Below are 22,384 nucleotides of genomic sequence, written 5' to 3' on the forward strand. Positions count from 1 at the left end.
ACTATGACTGAACATTAAATTACCTGTTTACACTTTTATATGTGAAAAATAACGATTACTTTATACGCATACCCAAAATCAAAAATTACAAATTTTCTCACACTGAACAACAAAAAAAATTCAGTGTCACCCGAAAACAATCTCATTCACTTATGTGTATTATTACAATAAATTGCATGTGTTATCTGGTCGGTTTGCGCGTTTTACTGGACGAAAATCCCGAGTTTCCCAGAGTGGAGGATCTTGCTGTGTTCACCTGAGACAAACTAACACAGTCACGGAGTGAGGGGAAAAAAAAGTCCATAATTGCGCCATTGAAGGGAATCGATCCCGGATCTTTTCCGCAAGGTGTGGAAAGGATAATGACTATAAACATTGTGCTAAGTATGAGAACAACTGAATTGGAACAGTAGAATTAATAAAGAAAAATAGCCACATTTCTGAATTAAAGTTGAGAATTCGGAAACAAATTCAAACTCAAATAGAAAGCTAAATTCAGAAACTCTTAATTTTTCATAGTAAGCATACTATAAAATCTCACGTGGAAAGTGTTCTTTAAACTTAAATTACATTCAATCAACATTACTAAGTTTCCTAACTCAATCTAAAACATTCTCGGATTAAATCGTTACTTTTCCTGATTCAGGAAAACACTTTCTGCAATTCAGTTATTCAACACGCACGTGCATGTAGAGCACAGTTGGTAAAACCGTTGTCCCCCCAACACCGAGTGAAAAAGAACTGGGTTCGAATGCGGTCGATGACGTGAACAAATATTATGGGTCTTTTTCAGAATGTAACTGTTTTAGTCCATTCGCAGTGAGGAGAGCATGTTTTGTTTGTTTTTTTCTCTCCTCCCGGAAATTCGGGTTTTTTGTTCAGCAACAGACAAATCGACAGAACGCAGACAATTTATAGAAATAATACATACAGTGCAATATGGCGTAGGTCGCTAATACGCCTAAAACTAAGAACTATTGAACACGAGCTTGTTCAATACTTCCTCCACTGCTGCCTTATGCCAACGCGGTTGATTTATTATTATTATTATTATTATTATTATTAAAAAGATCAGAAACGCATTTTCAAAATACAAAAGCTTACTTCCATGTTAATATACAATTATTAAATTTTGGAATCGTCTTTTAGGTTAAAATTTTATCTGAATAATGATTTTTACAAGATCCATTTTCAAAACATCACCCAACGACATCTTGACTCAGACGAAAATGCCTGCGGGCATTTCCGGTGAAGATCAAGAGGTCCTCGCTGTATAGCCTGTGGTATATATTCTAGGTCGGTCTAGTACACAAATTAAGCTCAACTTACGATTCTTTTCTTTTCTTTACATCAGATGTAAAGAGGTTATCCATCTCAAATTAAAACTTAGTACATTACTAGAAGTTCAGTCACTGAAGAAACGGGAGCTTGCCTTAAAAACAAATGTAAGTGGGACTTCGGCAGAGAGTCAAGTATTCTTTAGCTGCCAAGTGATGAGCCCCAGATTCCCGGAATAGAATAGTCCAGTGCACACCGCTCTACTTGAACGACATTTCGTTTATTTGAAGAATCTATTGTCAGGGAAATGTGCTATCATCAGTAAAGCTAAGGACAGGATTTCCAGTTAATGGAAGAAGTTCATTAATATACAAAAGGAAAAGAGCGGGAGAAAGAACTGAACTTTCAGAAACACCTGCATTAGTGAAAAAGTTAAAAGACAAAGAGCCATTTACAGTCACCCGCAGTGATTGGTCAGAGAGAAAACTGGATACCCAATTACAAGAACAGTTAGCAAACCACAAGATACAAGCTTATTTATAAGACCTTTATGCCAAACACGATCAAAAGCCTTTGAAATGTCAAGAGTAACTTGCTTGAGTTTCACCAAAATTTTCCATTGAATCTGTCCATAAATGGGTAACATAAGCCAGTATATCACCAGCGGATCAACGCTAACGGAATCCATACGATCATTGATCACATGGAAGGGTTCTAGATAGTTTAAGAGTTGGAGGTTATTAGATTTCTCCATTACTTTAGAAAAGGTAGAAGTGCAATGGGACGATAATTGGATGGGACGGATTTGTCAACTAGTTTAGAAACTGGTAGGAAATGAGCAAATTTCCAAGCAGAAGGGAATAAACCTACGGAATCAGATAATGAAAAAAAAAAAAAAAAAAAGGCATCACAGAAAGCTCAGGAGCACGGGTTTTGAGAACAAGTGTAGAAATATCATCAGGACCTGCAGCTTGGCATTAAGACTGTTCAAAATTCTTTTCTCATCATTTTGACAGAAGACTGGAAAGCAAATGGAGTGTACTGGGAATGGTAGGAGGCGGTTTACCAAGATCATCAATACACACGAGTTGGAAGAAAAGTAGAATGCTAGCAGGTCAACTGTATATCCCCAGAATTATCGCATCAGCCAATGATATGGTGTTAATAGTCATTGTGAAAATGCTTAAGGGATCGATCAGTTCTCATAATACCTGGGATCTTTAAGGTTGGCCCTGCCTTTCCTGCACTCTTCAAATTGCTTAGCAGTACGTCAAAGTCCACATGAATGAATTAATGAAAATGAATCCGTTTATTTCCTATGAAGGGATTCATCTCCAAAACAACCTAAAGGCCAGTTGAGTGTACAGCTATTTTTACACTAAAGATACTGATTTAGTGAGCAGTCTACATGGAACATGTTGTCCCTGCACAGAATCTTAATGCTGATCTGCGTAAATTTATTATGGATAAACCTAACAAGAGGCAATTATCAAATTCTGCATAGATTCTCTTAAGTGACTGACTAGCCTTCCCACGGAGCATACTCTTCAAGATCTCTTTATCTGCCTATGAATTTAGCCTAAATGAGCAAGAACTAAAACATTTATAATTTTTTTTCCGGAACAGAAATAAATGTGTCCACATACTCAGTAATTTTCAATAAACAACATCATCTGTACATAAATCTTGTTGCTTTATTCTTAGTTGTATCATCTCTAGACAATTCTTGATTGTATAATTATTGAATAATTAACTCTTAGTATAAATGTTTCATTTTCATGAAACATTTAGAGGGGACAGAGAACGAAGTACGTACTTCGTTCTCTGTCCCCTCCAACCATCATTTATGAGAGTAGGAGACAGCTGCATTTTGTGTTCCCCATACTTATTTGAGCTTTTATTATTGTAAAACAGCACATTTCTTTCCGTCAAAGGCATTGATGTTTTCACTAAAATTCTACTTCCTGTTAAACAGGCAAATATTTATTTCTGCTTTTGTTAAACAGTAAAACCTAAATATTCTACAAATATCTTAAAATCACAAGTAATTGTTCGTTACAATTAAGACATTTAATTAATAAATTCTCAGTACTTCTGCTTTAGGCAGAAATCATATTTATACGATTACCATTTTTGTTTACTGATGACCTTCGCTTACCAAGATTACCATTTAGAAGCATTTTCAAAGTTTATATAGGCATACTGTTCATCACTCATTACAAATGAGAAATATAGTGTAAGGCGAAGAGCTAAATTCTTAATTAACATAAAGCCATCCTCTTTGACTTGACGAGCAAACAAGTAACATTTAATTATTTAAACTTTTGTTAATTACAAATAAAATTAGTTGTCATGGTTACAAGGGCACTCACGGACTACGCACTTCCACGTCCTTCAGCATCTCCATCAAAATATATTCAATGGAAGCTCCTTGCATATGGCAGGTTTCATCAGTGACAACAGGTGGAGGCAGTGATGTCTGAATTATATAAGAATCTTCTTGAGAGTTAGTTAACGGGGTTGGAGGACGAACAGGTTCTGAAATTTCAATTTATACAAAAGCATGATTAGTAATGAGAGAGAGAAAGAGAGAGAGAGAGAGAGAGAGAGAGAGAGAGAGAGAGAGAGAGAGAGAGAGAGAGAGAGAGAGAGAGAGAGATTAACTGCACTGCATTAATATAAATATATACACTGGTGCGCAAAATTTAAGGACCAGTCAGGTTTTCACCTGTAGCTTCTCATAGGAGTGGCCTGGATATGGGAAAAGCATACCAAAGGAACCTCGCGAGGTACAGAAATGATGAAGGAAACAAAACGGTACAGCGGGACTTTATTCAAAAATGGCAACATAGCACTGGCTGCCATGATACAGATGCATCACTACCAAGGATGGAACAAAGGGAAGAGCTGGTCCTCAATAGGAGATATGGCCACCCCCTAATGTCGATGCAGGCTTTGCACCGCATGTCCATACTTAGAACAATGTTGTTGATAAGGTCTTGCGGTAACATCGTCCATTCCTCTGTCAGCGCTATCTTCGGCTGGTGAATATTTTCTGTGGGTGTGAACGTGCCTCTAGGCGTCTCCCCAGAGCTTCCCATATGTGTTTGATGGGATTTAGATCGGTGGAACGGGCAGGCCAATCCATACGAACAATGTTCTCACTTCACAAAGCATATCAACAGCTGCAGTGCGATGGGGTGTGGCGTTATCGTCCATAAACACGAACTCGGGGCCAATGGCACCTCGGAACAGACGCACATGGGGAAGGATAAGCTCAGTCAGTAGCGTGCACCGGTTACAGTACCGCCTTCCAGTATCTGGAGTTGTGTACCTCCCTCCAAGATAACGCCTATCCAGACGAGAACACCTCCACCGCCATATCGATCCCTTTCAGTGATGTTTGCGGGGTGATACCGTGTGCCCACCTCTCGGCAGATTAGCTGACGTCCAGAATCGCTGCTGAAACTGAATCTACTCTCATCAGTAAAGAGTACCTTAAGTAAAGATTTTGTGGTTGTAACCTTTAGAAATAGTGTTGGTCCTTAAGTTTTGCACACTAGTGTATATTATATTATACTTACCAGAAAAAATATTCTGTACAACATAATTATTTTATTTTTATTCTATCTGAAAAGAATTAAGGAAAATCCTTTATCATGCAACTTTTCCACCTACATGACATGAAAGAAGCAACGTCGCATACTAGCTGTTGAACGCTAATAAATTTTGAGAACATTAGCCACACCTCCTATTCTACAGATAATCAGTGAATGAAATTGAAATAAGAAACTATTAAAGATCATTTAAGATTTAAGACCAGGTACCTTTTTATATCATCGTCAATGCAACTGTACATGCTCCAGAACTGCATTCACAAGCCAGTTCGTTGATCAGATCAAGATCAACAAAATTGTATTCATTAGCGAGAACCAAAAATAAGGCTACAATGCAACTTTCTGTAATGAAAACCCCACACACGAAAGGTATCGAAACCTATAGTACTAAGAACCGTGCATGTGTTTAAAGGCGATGAGGTGGGAGAGAATGCCCGGAACATTTCTCTGAAGACTGAACATGGGTTTGACCACTTCAAGCCTCCAATAAGCAAAGTGGTAGTATTGCATCGGTTGATGCGAGTCATCTACCATCTAGTGTTAGTTGTTGATGTTGGTTTTTTGGCGGAAGGGCTACTATGGCCAAATTGCGCCTTAGTGTTAGTATTAGTTTTATATTAGTATTATATTATAGTAGTGTATTATTAGTGTTTTTTATATCACTATTAATAGTGGTGCTAATTAGTATTAGTAGTACCTGCATGGGTCGAAGGAGATGGCGGGAATGCCAGAAACTTTGGTCTGGAGACTAAACATGGGTTTCACTAAAAGCCTCCAATACGAAAAATGGTGGCATTGCACCAGTTGGTGAGAATCTGAAGAGAGCCTTAGAAATTATTCCACACATAGCCTGGGATCGAACACCTAATTCTCTCCGAAAGAGAGAAAAGTGGCGAAACTGCTGTACTGTCAAGGAAAACCACTAATTCGTTGCTCATCCTTTCCATTTCAATGTTAAACCTCTGACACCTAGGCCGTGACGGATACTGTTTTATAAAGATTAATAAATAACAAGCTTAATTAATATAAGTTTATTATTTTATCAAATAAATATCTTTATGTTATTTTTCACTCCATTTTGAAAAGCAACAGTTTATTTTATTACTGGCTACATTGGATGATATATTTTAATAATTCATCCAATGTATAATCTACCTCTTAAATATTAAAATTGCCTTTATAAGATATTGCATGTATACTTTCAGCATTTTTTATTACATTTTCTGATAATATGTGCACTACACGGTTTGTTGACATAACCTTGCGCTCGATTTAAATAATAATGTGAATTTAAGTGATAGTCCAAATATTCTGCTTGGCACAATTAAATCTAAAAGTTGCATCATCCACTGAGTTACAATGTGGATTCAAAAAGATAATGGCAATTTTGTTATAAAAACAATAAATTAGACAGGCATTTTTAAAAAATTCGCTTATAATGTATTTCCCATTCTTTTCAGTTCAAGATTTTAAACATCGTACAATCATTTTTATTCAGGGTAAAAACACACTGCGAGTAAAGCCAGGTTTGTTCTAGTTTTATCAATTGCGCATCCAGGGCCGCATTACCGCTTCAGTCAAACCGGCCATGGCCGGGTCCTCACCAAAAGAGGAGCCTCATTCTCAGTGTAAATATTTTCTAAAATTAAAAAAAATATTTAAAAAAATTCTAATAATAATAATGGTTTTTATGGATGACGGAAAAATACGTATCAATGTATGAATGAATAAAACTATCTAAAACCAAGTTTTTAGAGAGTTATTATTATTATTTATTATTTTATTATTACTTTATTTTTTAAGTCAAAAAACAAAATATTTTTTGACTTCTTAGTTTACATTTTTATCAAGGGATTATAATTGAAAATACAAATAGAAAAACCTATGTAGCATTTGTATTTATATGTATGTGTGTAATATATATATAGTTAGAGAAATCAGAATATATATATATATATTTTTTTTTAATTCATATTTCGGCCTTTTGCCTTTCCGTGTAACTTATATTTATTACAATATAGATATACAGTATATACATTTGCATCCTTTGTTGCTGCTTTGCGCGCTTTGGTGCATTTGACATATGCAGTTTATTTTATCTTCCCACTATTTCTACAGGTTTTAATTCATTGGTATATTTTATATCTATTAAGATTTAGCTATCTGCTGCTTTGCGCGATACTATACAAATTTGTTATATACTTAATATACAGCAACTTCTGTTTTATTTCTTTGGATAGTCTTGTTTGTTGCACTTTCTGCCATATTTGTCCTTTTTTTTCTAAAATTTAACGTAGATTCATTTTACATATTGTTTTCGGAAACTGATTATAGAGGTCATTGGTTGTCAATTTTTTTCAGCTCTCTCTCTCTCTCTCTCTCTCTCTTAAATCAGTTTGATTACTATAAATTATGAACTCATAGAATTCTCCTTGTTTGTTACCGCTTTGGTTGCAGCCATCGTAATGACTACTTGTGTTTTCGCACTGTCATTTCCAGCCCTTTCTTCTCTGTATCTCAGGTACAGATTTTCAAAATTTTTAACGCTTTTAATTTTCGGGTTTTAGACCTCCTTTTTCAGCTTTTGTTTTTCGACCTTTCATTACGTCGGCATTTGGTATTGGCGTTTGCCATTTATCATTTGCTTCAATTCTTATTGTATTAAAATAATTTTTGTATTCAGTTAGTTTTACACCTAATTTTAATTTTACTGTAACTTTCATTATAAACACTGCGTAGGGATTACCTTGTCCATACTTTGTAAGAGTTATATTGCTTTTCTTTTTCGATCATATGTGCTTTATTTTCAAAATTTTCTTCTCTTACTTAGCTTTGGGCAAGTATAAATAAATAAATAAATCTTTGTCGTGAAGTAGAGTTACAGCACAATATCCCATCACGGCGACGAGCGCCAAGGATTCACATACAGCAGTTAGAGAAATCAGAATAAAGTACAGCGTACAAATATAAAAAAGCTACAAAATACAGATTACAAATACAAAAAGAAATACAAATACAGCATAAAAACACAGAGCTGAACACAAATACAAAAAAAAAAAAAAAAAAACAGAATACAACTTGGCAATGATTCACGGTTCAAAGGCTTTGATACAGAAAAACAGAATATACAACTAAAAATAAAACAGAATACAAAGTTGTGTCTGTCCAGCTGTTACTTATTAGCCTTTCGATTTCGGCATCCACACAGTTCAGGGAGGCGAGCATCTGTTTGAGGAGAAACCTCTTAGTGAGTAGAAGCCTTTTGTGATGAGTCACAAGTGCAGGTGCCGACCTTAGGCTTGTGTGGGATCCTCCAAGAGCAAGCGTTTCAAATATTTGGAGATGATATCTGGCTTGTGATGAGTCTGGCTGTGAAGACCAGCCTCTTTTCCACGATCGGGAACTTCATCCTCGGGATGTCGAGTGCTTGTGCCATCGCGGTGGTTGTAGTAGCGGGAGGTAGACGAAGCTTGTAACTGGTCCATTTCAATAATCAGTATTCAGCGGTGTACACCCGCTTAAGGTTTGCAGGTGCGGCTCAGCCCATATTTCTGCACCATAGAGAATGGCGGGGTAGATCGTGGAGGTGAACTTTTTAACAGTGAGAGAATGTCGGACATGTAGCAGCTGCTGCTTTGAGATCCACCGTAGACGAGAAAATCTGGTACTGATTTTGTCTATCTGGTTAACAAAGGACGCCTTTTTATCAAACGGAACGCCATGGTCTGTGTGCGATGATACGTTTGGTATTGGTAACCTGCCGAGTGACACGTTGAGTAGCGTTGGCACGGATTTAAAGAAGAATGTAACCTGAGCAGACCTCTGTGGGTTGATTTTTAGATTGAAGCTTGCCAGGTACAATTCAAGATCCTTAAGTTGGGAATTGATCCTGTTGCTGAGCTGCAAGGGGTTAATTTGCGTCAGCAGTTTGAGGTCATCGGCATAGCATAAGAGACCGTTCATGGAGGCAATAATGGGCACAATGATAATCGTGAACACGACACCAGATAGGACACCCCCCCCCTGCGGTACTCCTGCAGTAATGTTACAGAATAGAGTCTGTTGTTCCCGATGGAGAATAAGTATTCTGTTACAGAAGAGAGATTCCAAAAAGCACAGCATATCACCTCGAATATGAAATTTCTCCTTAAGTAGAAGGTGCAAGGTAGGGATCGACGCAGCATCAAAGGCTGCGCTTATGCCGTGATATATGGTTGCCATCTCAGCTGTTTGTTCGAATGCTGAGAGGATGCGTGTTCTGTGGTGACTTTCCTGGGATGGCATAGTGGATTTCAGGTAGTTTCGTTTGGAGGATTTGGTGAATAATTGTGGGTAGCAAAGCCTTTTTGAGAGTTTTTAACAGAAAAGAGGCAACTGATATGAGTCTGAACTGGCTGACGTTTGTGGCAAATTGGTTTTTAGGTACTATTGGGGAATAAGTACAGAGTGTACTGATTCCATTGGGGTGGGAAGTAATGCTCAGTGATAGAAATGCAGTCCTTTGATGCATGGTCAGGTGTAGTCCCCTGATGAAATACCTGATCATGTATCAACTTTTACCTTTGCTGACATCAGATTTAATTGCAGTTTTGCTGTATTTCCCCTTTTGAACCATATCCAAATTTGCCCACCATTACCTATATTTTCATGTAATCTTTTTTATTTTACAGGTCACCACCTTTTAATTGTCTCTTTTATTCATATTTCGGCCATCTTTTCCTTTTGGCTTTCCGTGTAACTCATATTTATTGCAATATATATATATTAAAGGGGCCTCAAATTTAAATATGGCCTGGGGCCTATTTCATCCTTGATTCGACTCTGTGCGTATCGGTATGAAATTGATGCTCTTTCAAAATGGTTTTAGTATTTTGAAATCGGCGTCAATTATGAAGGGATATTTTAAAATTTTAAATCCAGCTTTTGCAATGGCGACAGCAGTTTTATGAGTCATATTTAGCCTTGAGTCAAGCGCGTGAATAGTAATTACTCCTGATTGGGATAGGTCAATAATTACATTGGCTTTGAGGTATTAATGGTCTGATTTTTGGTGGGCCTGACTGATAATTGCATAAATCCTTGATTGGGTAGTGATGCTGGTCAATATTTATAGAATTGTAATATATATATATATATATATGTGTGTGATGCTGCTTGGATAATTCTGGACGTGGTAATTGATGTAAAAACTGAAATAATATATGCTTGGTTTAAATCTTAGGTATAGAGGTAACTAATTATTAATGATATACAAAGGTACTGATGCTATGTTAATGTATATTCTCTGACTTAGTCCTTTAAGACGGTTGGTGATTCCTTTAGGAGTTCAGTATCTTATAGCATTACTTGATGAATAACACAGTTGTATTAGACTTAATTTTGGATTTGGGATGTGATTAACTCTGGGTTAATTCTATACACATAAATTGTGTATATTCCAGTCATTTTATCTTTTATTTAGAATTTGTCTATGAAGGTTAATGCAAGAAGAAGCTTATTGCCTCTCTCTCTCCACATGTGCTGGATGAGGAGATTGAATTTATTTAAATAAAATTCTGTAATATAGTGTATTTTGTTATTTGGGTGTTTTTTTTTTTTTTTTTTTAAGGAGCATTAGCAACTAAGGCCGTATTGCTCCGGGATATGCGGTGGTCATTCCCTGACCTTTCCACATCCTCCATATTTGGTGGTGACGGGCTCGAATCCCAGTCTAATCAAGAAGCACTGCTGCTCCTTCCCACCTGGCTACGGAGGCGCCAGTGTATTTTGTATTGGCTAATTATGAATTGTTTTGCTGTATGGTTGACAGCTGTTTTTGTGTTTCAAACATCCCAGTCGGGGTTTTCTAATATTTTGCGTTGTCCAGATGACAGCTATTCTTTTCATACTATTTTCAATATCAATAAGTGTTGGATACATAGATTTCTTATTATGACGTTTATGGATAGTCTACTAGTTGTATTCTTATACTATTTTATTCTCTTTATTACTAGTTGTTCTTCCTTTTTTTGGGACATGCCTTTTTCTTTCATCCCCCATCTTTTCTAATACTTTCCCATCCTCTCCTCCTTTCCTTACTTCTCTCATACTATATCCCATTTCTTTTCATAATTTACATTAGGATTTCCAGGTAACCCCCCCGGTAACAGACTTTTAAATTGAGATCCCTGGCGCGCCTCCACATGGCTTGGTATGGGAGTCAGGGGACTGGGACCAGATGTCTTCTGTCCCCTGGCTGCAAATACGCCAGGTGCCGGAACTCAACATACAACAGAACAACACATACACTACACACCCACAAAGTCACATTTGCTAGCTTCGGCTCATGCCTTTCAGATTCAACTGCGGCATATAGGAGAAACGCTAGAGACTGCCAAAAATACAAATAATACTTTTAATTCCATTACCCCCAAACAACAGCAGAGCTCGTCAAAACTGGTGCCATGAAAACCTGACAAATGGGATACAGTTCTCTTTTCCGGTGAGTCAAGTGGTGTATGTGGACATGTGTATATGTAAAGTGCGGCTCCTAGAACGTTTGTTCAACTCCGCCTCGTATCTCTGTGAAGAATAGTATCACTAAAAATAGGCCAGATATGTGTGTGACGTCGGTTTGTGTGTATTATGCGTGTGTTCTGTTCTGGCCGCTTGGCTACCCAGAAGCATCAGTCACCTGGACAGATGATTCTGGGTACTCGTCCACACCACGGGAAGGTGGGCCAGTCCATGTAAAGCACTTACTGTCTCAAGAGAGACTCTGACCCACCTGATGTTGTCAGAAGGTAGGCCAGGATCCTCTGGGGGCCCATTCCAGAGGGAAAAAAAACACGATCACCCATGGTGCTGGATATGGAACAGAAATTAATAAAATAAAACATTTATAAAAATAAATAAAATAAAATAAAATAAATAAAAAAAAAGCCAAATAAATTAGTAAAAAAAAGCCAAATAAATTAGTAAAAAAAAAAAAAATTATGATAATAAATAAATGCATAAAAGAAAGAAAGTGATACTACTAAAAAAAAAAAAAAAAAAAAAAAAACACTTAATTTTGTTTGCAGGCCGAGGAAAATTTTCACTTCTTGAGGATTTGAGTTTATATATTATTAAAGGAGATCTAACCAGCTATGCATCACCAGGACCATTGTGCTGCATTCTCTTCAGATCTGTCGACACTGAACGCCTTCGAAGAAATACGCCTTGAACGAAAGCCTGAAGAATCTGATATTACTCCGAGCTTTGAAGCAGAGACGACTCCTGTCCTGGTTTAAAATTAGTAAATGCATGAAGAGGAAGTATGAAATTGTTATACAGGGAGCAATGAAACAAGATGTGATTCCAACTCTCTGGTGATCCATACGAACAGAGGTCTGTTTGTGATAAATTGAACCTAAAAAGACTGGTTCATCGATCAATGTCCTCTCAACAGGTAGGACGTCAATATGTCCATGCAGAACCACAATCGAACACATTTATCAAGGAGAAATGAAACTTGTGGTATAAATTTTCTCGATGTTGCACCAACGGGAGCTGTATTCCATCGAGACTGCCAGATGTTAACTAACTCGTTCCACAGTCTTCTTCTTTCTCTTTTAGCATCATCTTGAAGGTTGATGGTTATACCAAGAAATTCGGTCTCAATCTGTTTTTTCAGTCTGTATAAAAATCCTCTATAAGTAACTTGCAAGTCTAAAGGTAATGTTCCGGCTAGTACTTGCAGAGCTTGCGTCGAGACTGTCCTGCATGTCCTAACTAAACACGGCAAGATGATTCTCTGCAATGAGGCGAGTTTTGCTTTGAAGTGTTTGAGCCGTGCCCTGTGAAACCATGCACCGGCAGCATACGTGATTAGAGGGAGGAAAACTGCATTGTAATATATCCTTAAAGTTTTTCTGGAGAGTCCCCATTCAACACGGGGCACCGTAACAATTGCACCAATAAATCTACGTATTTTAGATGATAAGTTTGTCAAGTGAGGAATAAAATTGAGACTTGAATCAATTACCACTCCTAGAACCTTGTATTCTTTAACTATGGGGAGACGAATGTTGTTAATCTTGACCAACGGAGAACGAGAGATATCCAACTTTGATCCAAGAATCACCATCTTTGTTTTTGATAAGCTGATTTTAAGCTTATTGGCCACTGTCCAATCGTAGAGATACAGGAGAACAAAATTTGCGGTAGTTTCAAGATCGGCCCTAGAGTTACAATTTACCAAGATGGTGAGATCGTCTGCATACGCTATTATTTTGATGTTATTGAAAGATCGGGGGAGCCACTGCTGCAGCACCATGTTCCATGTAAAAGGACCCAATATAGAGCCCTGTGGGCGGCACCCTCTAGATACTGATCTTGATACTTGGCTATGTTTAGCCTTGACTATTATGGTTCTATTGGCAAAGTAATTACGGATTAAAAGGTAAAGGTGATTGGAGCACCTAGCCGATCGCAGACGCTGCAGAACGCTCTTCCACCAAAGGGAGTCGAAGGCGCCCTCGAAGTCGATGAAAACGGCCAGGGTATATTTATGTACCGAGTTTTGAACTGAAGAGACAAAGTCCACAAGAGAATACTCGCAGTCAAGTGGTGTAGGAATATCTTGGAACTGAAGATATCCAACGACTACCGTGACCAGCACGATCACCAGACTTAAATCCGATCGAACATGTGTGGGTCGCCCCTGGGCGTTGCATTGCACGCCGACAGCCAAACCTCGGTCACTTGGTAAGTTGAGGTGTGCGCTGGTGGAAGAAGGAGATTTGTTGTCACAGAATCTTATACATACCATTATATCGAGCATGGTTCACCGCTGTCAGACCTGTTTATCCGTTGCAATGGATCATACGCCGTACTGATGTCATGTGACAATATTTTCGACCATCTTGTATCAACTTCTGTAATGTGACTTTTTTTGTGACTTAATTCGTATACAACCCCTATAAATGTTCCTTATACCTGTCCGAAGTTTCTCGCTGTCTCCTCATTTCATTGTTATTGTATGGTGCACACCAATGCCAAATTTTGTCCCGCTTCATCGCAAGCTGCACGAGTTACACCACGTTTTCTATGTGTTTTGTTAATTTGGTCGAGCAGTATATAAATATTGATAAGCCGTTTACAAATTCATTCATGCCCAATACTTAGTACATAATTAATTTGCGATTAAACTTGTATTACAAACGGAATTTGGAACTAATATGTTGCAAACATTTAGCATAACTATATTATTTGTGGATGTACATTTTCTTCAATAGATTCTGCAATATAAGGTTAGGTTTTATACAAGTATAGTTATTTGACAATATTATCATTAATCGAATTTAGCAGTCAAACGAACTCGAACTACGGTCGGAATAAGAATAACCTTTCCATGTCAAAAGTAAAGTTGTACGTCAGCCCAATTGTATTTTAGAATTGGTTAACTATTTTTGGACGATGTACGAAATGACTGAGTTTCAGAGATAAAAACCATGCGTCGGTCACTACGACCAACTCAGCAAAATAATGGAAACAGCCTGTAACGGGTTTCCGGTTCCCGATGAGAAATACAGCTGACATTTCGCTAGCCAGCGAGGAATTGAACTGAAGCCATTAATTATAATCGTGAGTGGTCTTCGGTTTATATGCACGGACAGGGAATACACGCAGTGAGATCGCGCGGAAAACATGGCAAAAAAAGGGGGGGGGGAAAGCACAGTGCATTGCTAACTATTGTACTGATATATTGCTTGCTATTTTTTTGTAGCTTCCTCTAGCCATGACGGTCGGAATGAAAATATCCCGCAACTCTTACTTCACTATAGTAAAATAATAATGTCAGCACAATGGCTCTTTCTATTCCTCAGTCCCGGCCAGCTTCGCGTGTTCTTTGTGAAAACAGATTCCGGGGCACAGCCCCTTTCTATACTACTGGTTGGAACAACGCCCAAGTCAAACGCTTGTGTTACCGCACTCCGCGTTGTCCACAATGCCTACGTCGGGCATGTAAATCAATAATCGAAGCAATCTCAATATTTATCGAGATATTTTGGACTATAATTTGAATATTAGTATTCACACGGGGGTGGGGGAACAATAAATGAAGGCAGTTAGTACCTTGAGATAGATCATTAGCATAAGGAGGACACGAAATAATAACAGCCGAGCCCAACCAAAGAGATAAGGATATTATGAAATAAAAAATATTTCCATTTATCTCAAAGAAAAAGATATGCAGAGGCGACCGCATGATCCAGATAGGCAATATCCAGTTAGGCCTTGCAATTAAATACCTCTGTTATAAGAGGGTTCCTAAAAGACTGGTTACAGTGGTACTTCCCTTCTTTCTACAGAGAAAATAAGACAGTTCCACAGGGAGGAAGAAATTCAATGACGTGCGGCTTACGTTCGTTATTTTTGACTCTGCTGCACAGGTTTAATTCCTCAAGTACAACCTTCTAATAATAATAGTTACGCCCAAGTTCGACTTATAGTTTCGCATTCGTAAAAGGTATGGGTGTATTTTACAGTTAATTTCACAAGATAGTACAATGAATTTCTATTGATTGCAAGTAAATTATAGCTTTGCCAAAAGCAATCGCGAGACGAATTCACTTTCATCTAGAGAATCACATTCATATAATTTAATGGTAAATGCATATATTTCATATAACATTTAATTCACATTTTTATCTTTAAGAAATTTCATTTATGTTAGGCAAGAGATTACAAGAGAAAAAATGCAACATACCCAGGATATCAAATAAATACACTTTGTTTCTTAACCTCTTTTCCTGACCAAGATAAACCAGTACTCGGGCAGCATGATGTTTTACGTATCGAGCGTATTTTGTGCTATGATTTGTGTAGTACCATTCATCAGAAGGTAGCACTAACTGAAGAAGGCAGTCAGAAATATCCGTAGCCATCAATATTTGGTGATTGACGGGACTTGAAGCTAAAGTGGCAACTACTTGCAGAACGAGGCACAACAATTGCTGAGAGGGAAAAAAAAACAGGTTGTTTTAAATAAAATACTCTATATCTTTCAATAACATATTAAAAAATATATAACATAAACATGTTTTACTTAATTTTCATAAAATAGATCCATATATAAAAAAGAAATACTGTTCAAGGCTTAGACCTAAATTAATGTCAAATGAAATATTTTGATTTTTGTCACGAGGCAAGGAAGAAAAGCGCATGGAATGCATATAAATTCATCAAATGATATAGAAGCCTATGGCAGATATAAATTAGTCTGTAATCAAGTCACAACGGAGGATAGGCAAGCTAAAGCAGATTATGAGAAGTCCCTGGCAAAGAAAAACAGCAAAGACATTTATGCTTATATTAAGATAGAAGGAAGGGGTTGAATCCCACTGGGCCACTTGATGTCTATGGGTTAACTGTTAATGACCCTGCTCAGATGAGAATAAAATTGAATAGATATTTTGCATCTACATTCACACATAAGGAATTCTTTAGCGAGGGGGATGCCGGATGTTTACCAAACTCTCATGTGGAGCTAAATGACTTTGCGATAACTGAAAGGAAAGTGGAGAAGAAATTGTTGAAGATGGACATAAAAAAGGCACCTGGGGTATATGGAATCTATCTAATTATATTAAGGGAAACAGCCACAAACGGTAAGCAAATTCTTAGCCATAATTATAAGAGCATTATCGGATTCAGTGGAGGTCCCTATGGACTGGAGATGCGCGAATGTAATCCCCCAATTCATAAAGGGAGATCAAAAGGCGACGTGAGTAATTACAGAACTGTTAGCTTAATGTCTGTTCAAGGGAAAATAATGGAATCACTGATTAAAGATGTAATGCGGAGCATCTGGAGAGCACGAAATTATACTGCAACCACAGCATGGATTTGTTAAGTAGTGGGTTTTGTCTAGCCAATCTGATAGGTTACTGTGATGCAGTGACAAAGGAACTGGATGCAAAAAATAATTTTAACATCATATACTTAGATTTCAGGAAGGCTTTTGATACTGTTGCACATAAAAGACTGCTGTACAAACTGGAGCAATGGGGCATTAAAGGCGAGTTGCTGCTATGGATAAAGGAATGGTTAAGTGGAAAAAGACAGAGCAGTTATCAATGGGCACTGCTCTTCGTGGACTAACGTTATTAGTGGAGTTCCTCAGGGTTCAGTGCTAGATACATTGTTGTTTTCAATATTTATCAACAATATCGATGAAGGTACATGGCCGTCGTAGCCGAGTGGTCAGTCGCGCGTGTGCATAAGTACACGTGCCTTGAGTGATCGGGGTTCAAGCCCGTGACTGCTAAATATGGTGCTGTTTCTCGTATTCTGTCTATCTTTCGAAATCCTCTGACCGTTTGGTCGTCTCGGAGTATAAACAGAAAATTCATCTATTATTATATCACACTTAATGTCTAAGTTTGCAGATGATACAAAGGTTGGCAGAGTGGGTAACGACAATCACCAGGGTGAGCTACTGCAACAAGATCTAGAAAAATTAGGTCGATGGGCTGAGAAATGGCAGTTGAAGTTTAACATTGACAAATTCAAGGTGATGTATATGGGTAGCAGTAACCTAAGGGTAACTCACCAACAGTGGTACAACATTCAGGGTAGCGGAAAGTGAAAAATACCTGGGGGTAATTGTGCAGTAAGATATAAAATTTTCTGAGAGGTATAGACATGCTGCCAGGGCAGCTCAAGGTGTTTTGTCAATGATATACGGGAACTTTGCGAGAAGGGATAAGGAAGTGATTAGCCCGTGGTATAAGGCCATGGCCGTGCATCAGGCCGCATCTTTAATCACTGTATACAGGTCTGGAGGCCTCACTTTAGGAAGGATGTAGATCTGTTGGAATGGGGCGCAGAGAAGGCAATCAGTTTGGTGAAAGGAACAAAATGATGCTCTTATCCAGAAAAGCTTCAGTTCTGCAAATTGCAGAGTCTCAAGACTAGGCACTTGTGGGGGGATCTGATTGAGGTGTTTAAAGCCTTGAATGGATTGAGTCAGCTGAATGTTAATGGCATTCTTCCACTTGTTTAGATTACACATATGAGGGGGCATAAATTCAAGTTGAGGAAGGATGGTTGCAGGATAGATGTGTGGAAGTTTGCCTTCAGCCAGTGGGAGGTTGATTGTTGGAACAGGCTTATATCTATTGTTGTAGAGAGGATGGATTGAATTAATTCAAAGAAAATCTAGAAAAAATGTTGGTGGGTACAGATGGGTGAATTTTGTAGTTTTTATTATTTTTTGAAATTATTATTATTTTTTGGCTAATGTTATATAAGTTTGCTGTCTTGCATCATTTGCCATTACTATTAGCACTATTACTATTAACACACACACACACACACACACACACACACACACACAGTATAATAATATATACTTTATATAGCAACTATTATAAATAGGCTCATGTAAACTCATTTATAGGCTCATATATAGATATTATAGGGATAAGGATATACAGGGTTATTCAAAATGAAGTCCAGGGTTTCAAAACAAAACAGCAGACACAGGAAGAAAGAAATATTTCCAGAATGCAAGTATAGTTAATGAAGTTTTTTTACATACCTCATAAATGTTCAATATGAGAGCCTTTAGTGAAATCGCACATTCTGCTTATTCACTTTCCCAGACAAATGGAAGGTCAATTCATCAGAAAAAATCACTCTGTCCGAAAGTGGCGTTGCACGACGGTAACAGATTTACTTACATTAAACTCACAGTAAAATCTTTCTCATTACATTCCGAAGTCATGTCGCTACAGAGCAGAAGTGGCGTCACAGGCAAACGAACGACTGCACGGCGTATGCGCCCAACGCCATCTGGTGGTTATCCGTGCAGCATACCGAACATCGAGAGCGTGGGAACGAAACTTGAGATATTATGCGTTCTTTCGAGATGGCAACAAATGATTATGATACACTTTCCCAAAAAAAAAAAAAAAAAATTCTGAAACCCCGGACTTCATTTTGAATAACCCTGTATAAGGAAAAGGAAGTGATTAGCCTAGTCCGTTGTACAAGGCCACGGTTAGGCCGCATCTTTGAGTACTGTATACAGGTCTGGATGCCTCACTTTAGGAAGGATGTAGAACTACTGGAACGGGAAGAAGAAATGAATCACTTATATGTTTATCAAGTGGAAATCTGCTGTACACCAATGGAAACAGTGAAAAGCGCAAAGGTCGAGTTGGCTTTCAGATTCATAAAGATATAAAAACATTTTGGAATTCAAAAGTGCATCACCAAGAGTGTCAAGGCTACTTTCAGGATTTCTAAGAGGTACAAACTAAAGGTTATAATGATTTATGCACCAACAAAGAGCCATGATGATGAAGAGGTTGAAGAAATGTACACCCAAATTGAGAGACTTCTAGATGAACAGGAAACTCAGTACACCATTATTATGGGGGACTTCAATGCTAAGGCCGGAAACAGAGCAGAAAGGGAAACTAAAGGAAATTTTGGAGTTGGTGAAAGAAATGAAAGAGGTGAAAGACTTGTGGAATATGCAGAATCTCAAGGAATATCAGCAACGTTCACCCTTTTTTCAAAAAAAAAAAAAAAAAAAAAAAAAATCACTCTTTCTGTATACCCTTTTTTCAAGAAAAGGGTGAACTGAAAGTGGACATGGAAGAGCCGAAATGGATTAAAATCTAATGAAATCGACTTCATCCTCACTAACAGAATATATATTGTGAATGATGTTACCGTCCTGAACAAGGTAAATGTTGGAAGTGGTCACAGAATGGTAACATGTAAGAAAAGAAAGGAAAAAACTGACTCCATTAAATAATACGAGGGTCTTTGAGATAATAGAAGAGAAGAAAAAGCAGTATGTATGTACTGGAACTTAAGAACAAGTTTAAGCTTCTGCAGACTGCTCAGGACCAAGTTATCAACAAGGAATACAACAACAACTTTTCGAAAGTGATAAAGCCGGAGAAACCTATAGGTAAAAAGAAATCCAAAGAAGCAAAAATTAGTCAAGAAGCACTTGTTATGATGAACCGAAGACGACAAATGAGGAACAAGATAAACACTAACAAGGACAAAATTGAGTATACTGAGCTATGCAAAGCCATTAGAAAGACTAAGAGAGGACATAAGAAGATTTAACACAAGAAAATTAGAACAAGCATTTAGGGAAAACAAAGGACTTAAATCAGCAGCCATGAGCAGTAATACAGAAAGATAAATGATACTGAAACTGAAGAATAGCGATGGTGTACTTATAAACAGCAGAGACGGCATAATTCAAATATGCAGAAGACTACTATAAAGAATTATATAAAGAGCGAGGGAATGATGCCAGCAGTGGAGAAGATAGACCACAAATTAGCAACACATACGGCACCTGATATCCTTCCTGATGAGGTAGAACACGCATTGAAAAAAACATGAAGAATCAGAAAGCACCGGGTGAAGATGGAGTTACTCTACAGTTGTTAAAATTGGGAGGAAGAGACATGACACAGAAACCGACGATTCTTCACAAAACATATTAGGAAAGGAGTGACGCCTAACGAGTGGAATAATGCAATCATAATTTTGCTGCATAAGAAAGGAGATAAATCAGAAATTGGAAATTATAGACCAATTAGCTTGTTGTCCGACAACTACAAGTTGTTCACAGGGGTCATTACTAACAGATTAGAAAGAATACTTGATGAGAATCAACGGAAAGAGCAGGCTGGCTTTAGGACAGGATTCTCAACTATGGATAACCTTCAGGTAAAATCGCAGCTAATGGAGAAAGCAAATGAATATAAAACACCATTATGCCTGGCATTTGTGGATTGTGAAAAGGCATTTAACTCCATACGGCATAAGGCAAATGTTTCAGGCACTGGAAAGACAAGGCATAGATACCCCATACATTATGATTTTGAAGAAAATATATCAGAACGCTACCTCCTTTATGAGACTAGACAAAGACAGTAGCAAATTGAAAATTGAGAAAGGAGTTCGACAAGGAGATACAATATCTCTGAAGTTGTTTACTGCTGCCCTTGAGAAAGCTTTCTGAAACTTAGACTGATCGCAGAAAAGAGTCAATGTGAATGGGGAATACCTAAACCATTTACGATTTAAATATGACACCGTGATCATAAGCCATGATTCCAAAGAATTATAGGAATATCTTAATCAGTTATGCAGAGTTGGTAAGGATTTCGAACTAAAGATGAATGTGGCTAAAAAACAAGTAATGATGAACAAGCGTGCCACAGAAAGGGAAATAATCATTGAATGAGTAGCAATTGTAAAGGTGGATTCATATACTTATCTGGAACAAGTCATTAGCTGTAATAATGATAAATGGCTGGAAGTCAAGAGGAGAATAAATTTCGGATGGATAGCATTCAGGAAATATCCCAATTTGTCTGAAACGTAAAATAATGAAATAATGAAAATACTGTATAATCCCCGCCATGACTTATGGAAGTGGAACTTGGGCACTCACCAAAAGAATGGAAGAGAAGCTGAAACCTACGCAAAAAAGAATGGAACGAATTATATTAGGAATCAGCCTGTTAGATAAGAAGAGAAACACAGATTAGGCAACAAACACAAATAAAGGACATTCTTATCAAAACTAAAGAACTTAAATGAACTTGGGCAGGACACATAACTCGAAGATATGACAGATGGACTAAGAAAATAACAGAATGGTACTCAAGAGGAGCTAAAAGAAAACCTGGAAGAAAACAACGGAGATGGACAGATGAAAATGATGATGATATAGATATTAAATTCCCAGTTGATAATAATTTTATTTCCTTTTATTTTATGTCTATTTGTTTTTATTATTTTTATGAATTTTTATTAATTTTTATTTTTATTAGTTATTATTATTATTTTTTTTTTTTTTGCTTTCAGATAGATCCGTTATAACTGAGAAATTAAATTTTTCTGAAAAAGAGGAACTTGCAGCATATGAGGTATGACAGTCTAAATGCAATTGAAAGGAATTGCCACTAACAAGAGTAGGACACAGTGGTGTCAGCAAGTCCAACCGCACGTTCTGTAGAATAGATTAAAATTTTAAGAAAAGGCTACTGCTTTACTGAGTCTAAAAGAGTACTGAGACTAAAAGAGTACTTATCAGTAAAGGCTACTTTACTGAGTCTAAAAGAGTAATTATTCGTTTCGACTGCAGCCCTAGTTGAGCAAGTTGTTAAAAACGCTGGGGGTGGCAATGGAGGGACAGTCACTTGTGGAATGAAAAGTGACTAAAATGCGAAATTGGGTTAACATAATTACCATTATCCTCACACCGGTGTCAAAGACTGAGTGACTAATGTCATAGTTTAATGCTTTCTGCCCTAAAATATTATTAGTCTCTTTGAATATAAATATGGGAGAGAAGGCAGTTTCCATGAAAGCCAACTATTTTCCTTCCTTGGTACAGGATAGCGGGGGAAGGTTGGTACTAAGAAGAAAGTGGAGGAGAAATTTTTGAAGTTAAACATAACAAAAGCACCTGGGAT

General features: G+C 37.5%; 1 protein-coding gene across 1 annotated transcript in view; it reads right to left on the minus strand.

Annotated features, from left to right (window-relative positions):
- The window catches only part of LOC150078287 (uncharacterized), a 910,840-nt gene that overhangs the window by 711,563 nt on the left and 176,893 nt on the right, over positions 1 to 22,384 (minus strand). Inside the window, 2 exon segments of the mRNA XM_090384522.1 lie at positions 3,662 to 3,816; positions 15,628 to 15,874. Of these exon segments, the coding sequence (XP_090240648.1) occupies positions 3,662 to 3,816; positions 15,628 to 15,874 (402 nt within the window).

This window comes from Mastigoproctus giganteus, chromosome 11 (genome assembly GCF_048544385.1).
Source record: "Mastigoproctus giganteus isolate SK-2022 chromosome 11, ASM4854438v1, whole genome shotgun sequence".
NCBI lineage: Eukaryota > Metazoa > Arthropoda > Arachnida > Uropygi > Thelyphonidae > Mastigoproctus > Mastigoproctus giganteus.